The sequence below is a fragment of the Oncorhynchus mykiss genome, chromosome 4, assembly GCF_013265735.2.
Source record: "Oncorhynchus mykiss isolate Arlee chromosome 4, USDA_OmykA_1.1, whole genome shotgun sequence".
NCBI lineage: Eukaryota > Metazoa > Chordata > Actinopteri > Salmoniformes > Salmonidae > Oncorhynchus > Oncorhynchus mykiss.
The window spans coordinates 5,113,645-5,123,843 of record NC_048568.1 but is presented as its reverse complement, the minus strand read 5'-3'; the positions used below and the strand labels follow the sequence as shown (position 1 = coordinate 5,123,843).

The window sequence follows — 10,199 nt, the reverse complement described above, 5'->3', positions numbered from 1 at the left end:
TTGATAATTTGTGTGAGATTGAGGGCATCAAGTTTAGATTTTAGGATTGTGTTAAGCATGTCCCAGTTTAGGTCACCTAGCAGCACGAGCTCGGAAGATAGATGGGGGACAATCAATTCACATATGGTGTCCAGGGCACAGCTGGGGGCAAAGGGTAGTCTATAGCAAGTGGCAACAGTGAGAGACTTATTTTTAAAAGTAGAAGCTCAAATTGTTTGGGTACAGACCTGGATAGTAAGACAAAACTCTACAGGCTATCGCTGCAGTAGATTGCAACTCCGCCCCCTTTGGCAGTTCTATCTTGTCGGAAAATGTCGGATGGATGGAAATTTCAGGGTTTTTGGTGGTCTTCTTAAGCCAGGATTCAGACACGGCTAGGACATCCGGGTTGGCAGAGTGTGTTAAATCAGTGAATAAAACAAACTTAGGGAGGAGGCTTCTAATGTTAACATGCATGATACCAAGGCTTTTACGGTTACAGAAGTCAACAAATGAGAGCACCTGGGAAATGGGAGTGGAGCTAGGCACTGCAGGGCCTGGATTAACCTCTACATCACCAGAGGAACAGAGGAGGAGTAGGATAAGTGTACAGCTAAAAGCTATAAGAACTGGTCGTCTATTACTTTCAGAACTGAGAGTAAAATAAGCAGGTTTCTGGGTGCGATAGAATAGATTCAAGGCATAATGTACAGAAAAAGTTATGGTAGGATGTGAATACAGTGGAGGTAAGCCTAGGCATTGAGTGATGATGAAAGAGATATTGTCTCTAGAAACATGTAAACCAGCTGATGTCACCGCATGTGTGGGAGGTGGAACTAAAGGGTTGGCTAAGGCATATTGAGCAGGGCTAGAGGCTCGACAGTGAAATAAGACAATAATCACTAACCAGAACAGTGATGGACAAGGCATATTGACATTAGGGAGAGGCATGCGTAGTCGAGTGATCATAGGGGTCCAGTGAGTAGTTTGGCTGGCTGGAGACGCGACGATTCAGACAGCTAGCAGGCCGGGGCTAGCAAGCTGGCAGAAGAGCCTTAGAGGGACGTCACAACGGAGGAAGTCTGTTATGGCCTCCTCATGCAGAGCCTCCTGCGGTTACGTCGATAGACCAGTCTTGATGGATTAGTAAGGTTCCGTTTAGCAAAGGGTTCCAGTCCAGTTGGCAAAATAGGTATAGTGGCTCAAGAAATTGGCCAATGGATCTCTTCAGGTATCAGTCCCGCAGCTAGCGGGCTAGCAGATGGGCATTCAGGGGACGTCGTGACAGATGGGCCTGTTGGAGAAAAAAAAACTTGGGCAGATTAGTCAGTAGTCCAGTCGTGATGGATAAGCAGGGCTTCGTGTAGTAAAAGGGGTCCATGCCAATTGGCAAAATAGGTATAGTGGCCCAAGAAATTGGCCAATGAACCTATTCAGCTAACAGTCCGATATGCTTTAGACAGCTGAATAACCCCCCTCGGGCAGATTATGTCGGTAGTCCAGTCGTGAAGGAGCTCCGTACCGGCAGTAAAAGGGGTCCGGGCCAATTGGCAAAATAGGTATTGTTTTTTATTTATTTTCATTTCACCTTTATTTAATTAACTAGGTAGGCTAGTTGAGAACAAGTTCTCATTTGCAACTGCGACCTGGCCAAGATAAAGCAAAGCAGTTCGACACATACAACAACACAGAGTTACACATGGAATAAACAAACATACAATCAATAATACAGTAGGCCCAGAGTGGCTGATGGACCTCTTCAGCTAGCCGGGAGATGGGGCTAGCTCCAGGCTAATTGGTGCTTGCTTCGGGACAGAGACGTTAGCCAGGAGTAGCCACTCGGATTGCAGCTAGCTAGCTGTGATGATCCAGGTGAAAAGGTTTAGAGCTTGTGGTAGGAATCTGGGGATATGGAGAGAAAATAGGTCCGGTATGCTATGGTTTGAATTGCGTTGTGCAAACTGACGAGAGTTTTCCGAGCTAAAGGTTAGCTGATGACCGCTAGCAGTGGTTAGCTGACTACTAGCTAGTAGCTAGTGAGCTGGCTAGTTTCTGTTGGGGGATTCCAGTTCAGAAGTAAAGAAAAATACCTGAGAAAAAACAGATCCACACCACATTGGGTGAGGCGGGTTGCAGGAGAGTATTTTGAAGTTGAGGTTTAGAAAAATATTTAAAAGATTTGCGAAGAAAAATATCTAAAAAGATATATACATGGGACACGACAAGACGACGACAAAGACGTCTGACTGCTACGCCATCTTGGAATGGAATGTAAGTTATTTGGATTGAGAATTCTTTCTCCTTTTATTCTTTCAGTTCCTCTATAGCTTTTGAAAACATGTCTTTGTGCTGTCTTATTTTTGGCCATGTTTTTGTGCAATTTTATCTAGGTTTTTAGGCTGCAAGTATGTTCAGGGGTGGGGCAAGTTCAGAACAACACATGCAGTGATCCCACTAACCATTGCCATAGTCTATTTAATTACTTAAACAATATCCTTCGGCATTGTCTAAATGCTAACACTAATGCATGTCCTTCTGTTTTTACACAGAAGACTAAGTAAAGAACATCAACACACATTTCAGAGCAGTTAGCTCAGATATGGCTCCTGGTGATGGCTCTAACATATTGTGCAATGGCTTGCACTTTTTAATCATTAACCATTGAGTAAATGATACCAGGTTTTGTTTTACAAATTGAGCTCTGAAACCAACCGAAATTCAAATAGTTAACTTTACTAGTCTGTTATCAGTGGAGTTTATTGTCTGTAGGCTATTCACTTTTGCAGCTCAGTTGCATGTAGCCCGATTCATTTATTGTAGGGTTATTTTTTTGTTGTTGTTTAAAACGAAATGTTGGATTAATTCAATAGCCACATATGTACACTATTAATTTATATTGTAGAGATTTGTTAAATAAAGCCAGATTGCCAAGCAGGTAAAATAAATGTAGTTGTATACAGCGCAAAAAAATATTGCATGTGCTTATGCATGTCTTTTTCAATAAGTAATTGCAATTTATGAGGAGGTGGTAGCCAGAGTTCACTGGAGCAATAAATTAATCATTGTCTGTCACTTGATATTACTATATCAAACCACGTGACACTTGAGAGCGGGAGGGCTAGGACCTCCCTGTGCGCGTAGGTGGACGTGCAGACAGCTTTTTAACGGTTTCTGAATGGAGCATGTATGAAGATGGAACAAGCATCTCTTGCAGACAGCAATGAATGAACACTTTTTACAGATTTCAAGAGACGATACAGCTAAACGGTGAGTTTATCTGACAAATGTTGATACGTGTGATGGTGATAATTGTAACTTTTAGGAAATGATTGATTTAACATCAGCTCTGGTCCAGGTCGTTAGTGCGCGTTCCTTCGCAGTGCAGGTCACCTCAGTCACTGGTAGTCACGAGCAATAGTCACTCATTCATCTATGGGTGGGTGGTTGAGAACTCCGTTGGGGGTCTGCTGCATTTGCTGTTATTGTTGTAGCCGATATTGGGTAATTTTACCCATACATGGAAATGAAATAAAATAGTGAGTATTGGTGGTTAGCCTGCTTTCTTATATATTTTTTTTAGTATTAGAAAGCAATTGTGATTATACATTCTAGGCGGCTATTCAGTATTACGTGCCCAATAAAATAAGCAAGCATAACGTAGCTGTTCAGCTTGCCACCTTGTTGATTTAGTGTGTTATTTGTTATTGGAAACAAAGGGATTATCAATATGTAATGACTATATGTCATTGTAAGTTTAATTGAAATTGTCTGGCAATGCCTTGTCTGTTTTTGTTCCAAAATCACAGCTGAAATCAAAAATAGTCAAATATTTTTCATCAGTCAGGTTGTTGTTGTAACCTTGTAGTGCATGTTGTTTATAAAAATATACGTTGACTTGTTGACATTTGATGCCAAGTAATGTGACACTAATTCTGTCCAGAGGGAAGGAATGCTACTGAAAAAGGCCACGACACGCAAACTCGGCCAGTTATATCTTAACCCTATTCTCATAATCACGTGTGTCCCATCCCGTACACTGGCTAGTCTAGATACAATGTAGATCTACACGACCCACATGTCTCCCATTCAAAATATCAAGTGAGTTGAAAGAGGCCCTGAGACCTCCTCTCCCCAAATATGTCCGGAGCACCGAGATTAACGGGTGTGAAATGAGCGTGCATCCCTCTCACTTATGGCAGGCGATACATTGAGAAAATGTTACTTTTTCTCCGAAAGTAATCGTGTCCTCCTTAACCGTTGATGTGTGTCAGGAAACAGAGCATGTAACACAATGAAGACAAAGCCTTACAGAAGGCCGAGTAACCCCGCTTTCTTTCAATATCGATCCAAAGTGTCTATCTAGTGGGGATTCTATTTCAGCGCACAAGCTTGGTTTCAGAGATAATACATATATATACATTGTTCAGTATATATATATATATATATATATATATATATATATATATATATATATATATATATATATATATAATGTCAATGCACTGACTGAACCAATGTCATGGTCCATTGTTCAGTAGAAGCTATACAGCCTGGGCTATGAATTCCGAATGGTAAATTTCATGTAAAATTAATATACATTACTTGTAGTACTGTATTAATGATTCAAATGTACATTTGTCTAATCTACAGTACCAGCTCCTTGTCTCACTTGCCAGGCAAGTGAGCTCCCTGAGCTCCCTGAGGCTTGTTTTTCCAATTCTGTAGTGATCCATTCATTAAGCCATCTTATTTTAAATGTAACTGGGAAATGAACAATCACTTATTTAAGCATCGATATTGAACAGCCACAGATGAGTGTTGCTCTTGTTCGCGGTGATTGTACCGGTCACAAGTAAAATGGTAAAACAAGGCTTCTTGACCTATACTCATTTCTGAAGTGATTATATTATTTTATCAAGTAAAGATTGTTTCAAGTAAAAACTGTGTTGAACCATTTCTCCTCAGCACATCACAGGGACTGTCAGCTGTGTGACTGCAGGGTTAAACCTCCGACATTTTCAGTAAAAAAAAAAACACAAGCTAGATGTAAGACTCTCTTTGCCTTGGCTTAGGGTGAAGTTGAATTAAATCACTCCTTTGACTCAGGTCACTCAACAATTAAAATGCCTGAACTGGTTATCACCAGTTGGCTAGTATGTTGTTCAAAAATACCTTAATTCATCATGTCCTCATTCATTGATTAATTGCAAAACCTCCTCCAATCTCAGTAATTTGTAGGTATAAATCTTCATTAGATTTCAGATTTATTCTAATCTAATATATTTGATGACTATGATATCTATCATTCACATGTCATCAGTGTTAAGTGGTGCACTTGTTTTTCCATCTACAGCATTTCCCCTCCTTTCTCCTCTGAGATGTGTTATGAATTTTTCAGGAGATGCCTTGTTAAGCTTGGGGGCTTGGATAAGAGGCGGAAGCAAGAGCGAGAGAGAACTGGTGGGGGTGGGTTCTGGTTTAGAGTTGTTGTTTTGCTGTGAGTGGTTAAAAGCTGGTCGTAGCCTACACCTCATACGGTTAGAGCTCTGTTGTGTGTGTGGTTAGATTTCTGTTGTGGTCTTTCTTTTCAGGCACAGATGTTGCTAAGAAAATAGGGGATGAAAAGGTTAAATAATACAATTATACTGATCAAAAATATAAATGCAACATGTTAAGTGTTGGTCCCATTTTTCATTAGCTGAAATAAAAGATCCCAGAAATGTTCCATATGCACAAAAAGCTTATTTCTCTCACATTTTGTGCACACATGGGTTTACATCCCTGTTAGTATTTCTCCTTTGCCAAAGTAATCCATCCACCTGACAGGTTTGGCATATCAAGAAGTTGGTTCAACAGCATGGTCATTACATAGGTGTACCTTGTGCTGGGGACAAAAAAGTGCACTACAATGCCACAGAAGTCTCAAGTTTTGAGAGAGCATGCAATTGGCATGCTGACTGCAGGAATGTCCACCAGAGTGTTATGTTCATATCGACCGGCCTCACAAATGCAGACCACGTGTAACCATGCCAGCCCAGTACCTTCACATCGGGCTTTGGGTCTGGCTCCTCACTGGGTGGGCCTGGCTCTCAAGTTTGTGGGCCTATTCCCTCCCAGGCCCAGCCATGCTGCTCCCCTGCCAAGTCATGTGAAATCGATATAGGGCCTAATTAATTTATTTTAATTAATTGATTTCCTTATATGAACTGTAACTCAGTAAAATCGTTGACATTTTTGTTCAGTATAGAAGAATGAGCAGTGTTACAAGTATTAGAAAAACGATTTCTGAGAGGAGGGAGAGAAATACTCTAGGGCGGTGTTACAATTAGGTCTAGATATAGCTTTATTTGGAAAGCAATTTCTGAAAGGACACCATTTCTCTCAGAAAGTATGAGGCAATCCCCAGAAAGAGAAGTATAGGGCTACAGTGGAAACAGCCCCTAACGTTAAAGTAAAGAACAAACCGTGAGGAAGCCAGACATCTAAAGGGGCAGTCCAGTACTGTCTCCCTTTACAAACCTAGGGTTGTGTTCACACAACGGAAAACGAAAATGAGCGCTTCTGTTCGAGGTCCCTCTTTTGTTTCAGTGCGTTCTCTTCCATTTTCTTCCATTCTTCCACTCTGGTCAAGAATAGAATGTCATCGAGGTTAGTTAACAGAAAGTAGGTTTCAGTTGAGATACATCAACCAGGGTCAATATTTTAGCCTCTGACGGAGTTGTGGTATTACTTGTTTACCGTGTTGTCTTTGGTTGCTTGCTAATTGTTTATCAGCAAAGAAGAGCTTTAACATGCTAACAATTCAACATGCTAAGTGCAATGTTTTCTGAATATTCCTTGACAACTCACATGCACATTTTCATAAAGCCGAGGGCTGACTATAAACCATGTTGCCACATTTGGACAGTCGCACATAATCATGCATGTGACCCACAATGCATATGACTCAGCCTCTGTATCCTTGAGCAACTTACTCATTGGTCCTTTAGTGGCCCCTAAGGGAGGGTTAAATGGCCTTTCCTGTGAATACAGAGGGTAATTATGTGTATGTCTCTGTATGTGTATGTAAGTTAGGTAAAGTCTATCACATTAACAGAAGACAAAGACCAAAAAAAAGCTTTGAAATAAACCATTAAAACTCTAATTGTGATCAATATTAAAATACCTTTATTATGTTGCCTTACAACCAAAGGCCATCTATAAGCATGATTTGTTCTGCAGATATCCAGCCAATATGAATAACCTGGAAATGTCTCTGGAAATAGGGTCAGCAAATAGAGTGATTTAGAGTTAATCTTGTGATTTCCTCATTTGTATTTACATACATTTTGGCATCCTGAAATGGGAAATGTGACTTCTTATTTCCCCTCTCTCTCTTTACCCTTCAGACACCATGCATGACCCGACTGTGACTCAGACCAGCGTGGCTGCCATCAACTGGAGCACTGATGCTCCCCCGTGCACCCCGAACTACGAAGAGGACCGCGTGCCCCTGGTGGTGCTTTACAGTGTAGTGCTGGTCATCGGGCTGCCTGCCAATATCGTTACTGTCTACCTGACCTTCCTCCAGGTGCGCCGCAAAAATGTCCTGGGCATCTACCTGTTGAGTCTATCCGTGTGTGACCTTATGTACCTCTGCACCCTGCCCATGTGGGCCAACTACGTGAACGCGGGCCACCAATGGCGCTGGAGCTCCATGGCCTGCAAGGTGACAGGCTATTTCTTCTTCAACAACATGTACATCAGCATCTTCCTGCTGTGCTGCGTCTCCAGTGACAGATACGTGGCCGTGGTCTACGCCGTGGAGTCGCGCGGCCTTCGGCGACAGAGACTGGCGGTTGCAGTTACCGTGGCCATCGTCTTGGTGGTGTTCGTGGGCCACGTGCCGGTGTTTACCATGCCAGAGGGCGATGCGGCAGAGGGGCAGCGGCGCTGCTTCGAGCCAGGCAAGGGCACGTCCACTGTGACGGGTTTCAACTATGCCCGCTTCGTCATTGGCTTCCTGTTCCCCCTGGTTGTGCTTGTGGTCACTAACCGTGCCATCCTGGCCAACGTGCAGGCTAGCACAGGGCTAAGGCAGTGCCAGAAGGAGCGGGTGCGCTACTTGGCGTTCGCCGTGGTGGTCCTCTTCCTGGTGTGCTTCGCGCCATACCATGTCATTCTGCTGCTGCGTGCGGTCACCTTCCACTTCCCCGAGCTGCAGAATTGCCATTTCCAGGAAAGCCTCTATACCCCTTACACTATCTCCCTGGGCCTGTCCACCTTCAACAGCGCCATCAACCCCATCCTCTATGTGCTTTCCAGCGACAACATCCGCAAGGAGCTACGTCGCGGCCTTGCAGGCCTCCGCGGGCGAGCCACCCTGCGGCCACGTTCCACCGACAGCAGCCAGCACAAGATGCACAACTCCAAGAACTCATCAGAAGTGGCGGCCGCCACACAAGAGGGGGAAAAGCACGGTCGTTGATGGCAGAGGAAGGTTAGGGGTTCGATGTACAGTATGTATGCTCAAACTATGGGAGCCAGAGGGATATGCAGGTGTGACTACTGAAGGAACCCTGGACTGGTGACTTGCAGGTACTCTGGAATATTAAACAGAATCAGCATAGAGCCAGGTGGAACCCCAAATTGCTCTTGCTATGTTTGGGGTATAGATGGAAACATCTGACTAAAATCTTAAATGATATCATTGAAACGGTTCAAGCAGGGGCATTGTCTCCTTATTGATGGCATCATTCTAACAAGACTCGCAGTTGCCAGGAGCCATCTATCTAACAGCAAATGTTGCAAAGTTTGATAAGAGAATGACGGCACAAACAGCACAAACCATCATTCTGTTATCCAACTTTGCACCTGCACTGTTTATCAAGTAAATGTGTTTTTGTCAAATTGTCTGTGGAAATTGTTTGACGCACTCATTGTGCATAGAGTTGTATGGTTTGTTTAACTTTGCAGTCATTGGTTTTTGTTTGACATACATTTTTAAAGTGAAAGATCTGAGTGTCTCTGTGAACTGGCGTTGTTAGCATCCCTTAGTTTCATATGGATGGATCTGAGTTCAGCCAGCAAGTTGGTTCAGCCAGCAAGCAGACACTAGCTAGCTAGCAAATTTTCGTGCACATTACGATTTTCATAAACACACCTTAGATAGATGTAGAATTAGGAAAAAACGTCAATATTAGCTACAGATTTATCGTTTTTGGTAAGACTAACTCTGACTCTTTTGAGGATGAAAGGGGGTTCAGTGGACGATGACACCTTGGTAACATTTTCGAATGTTAGGACAGCATATTGTAGCCTAACGCCTTGTTAGCTATCCCTGATTGTTTGCGAGTTATCACACAGGGCCTTGATTCCCAGAGCCTTTGTAGCATTGAATCAATTGAGTTGTATTTTGGCTCTTCATCCCCAGATTAAGGATTTGCCAATGTTTTGACAAACTCAGCAGTTATTTGTGTCCATATGAAAGACAAGTTTGAAACGTGCCTCTCTGCTGCTAATGTAGGAGTGAGAAGCTTCTACAAAACTGTCTATTACTGAAGCTTTTCTATGAAATAATGTGTTTTCCTTTGGAGGAACAGTATTTGTTAAGTAAATCGTGCAAAAGCTAATCCAATATGTTATGTTGCAATACATAGATATTGTGTTTCACAGTAGATGCATAGATCTACATCATGTTCTTAAACTTTAATCAAGTGTATTTTGAAAGCAAGCACAATTGTAGTATTCGTCATGTTTTAGGTGTTAAGTGTTTTGTAACAATGTAAATATAAGTCAAGACATAATCTTCATATAACCTTTTATAGCCGCAATATAACATTTTATATACTTTGGTGTTTTTCCTCCTATATTGCAGACCATTGTAAAAGTTTGTAAAAAAGCAAAAGTTTGTTCTTTTTATTAGAAAATTGCACTTCTTGAATATTATTTATACTGTTTCTGAACATTTTTAAGTAAACATTTGAAGTAAAATGTCTCATTTCAGTTTCATTATTGAAGTGGATGTCTGCACATATTAATCTTTCTATTACTGGTGAGGAGTTTCACACTAAAAGGGTAACACATAAAATAGCACCAAAAAAAGCATTCCTGCGCTAATACACTGTCAGATTTTTTAGTTGGCACACTTTCGTGAGATGGAAAAAACTCTGTTAGTGTCACAAATTATCTTACATCTCTGAACGTGCAGATGAAAGTGTGTTTAAGAGCTGTGTCAACAG

General features: G+C 42.0%; 1 protein-coding gene across 1 annotated transcript; it reads left to right on the top strand.

The window, feature by feature from the left end:
- Positions 1-2,973: 2,973 nt before the first annotated feature.
- Positions 2,974-9,951, top strand: LOC110521984 (probable G-protein coupled receptor 132). Its single transcript, XM_021600007.2, has 2 exons — positions 2,974-3,246; positions 7,368-9,951. Exons 1-2 carry the CDS (start codon positions 3,204-3,206, stop codon positions 8,444-8,446), a joined length of 1,122 nt encoding a protein of 373 aa, XP_021455682.2. The 5' UTR covers positions 2,974-3,203; the 3' UTR covers positions 8,447-9,951.
- Positions 9,952-10,199: the final 248 nt, after the last annotated feature.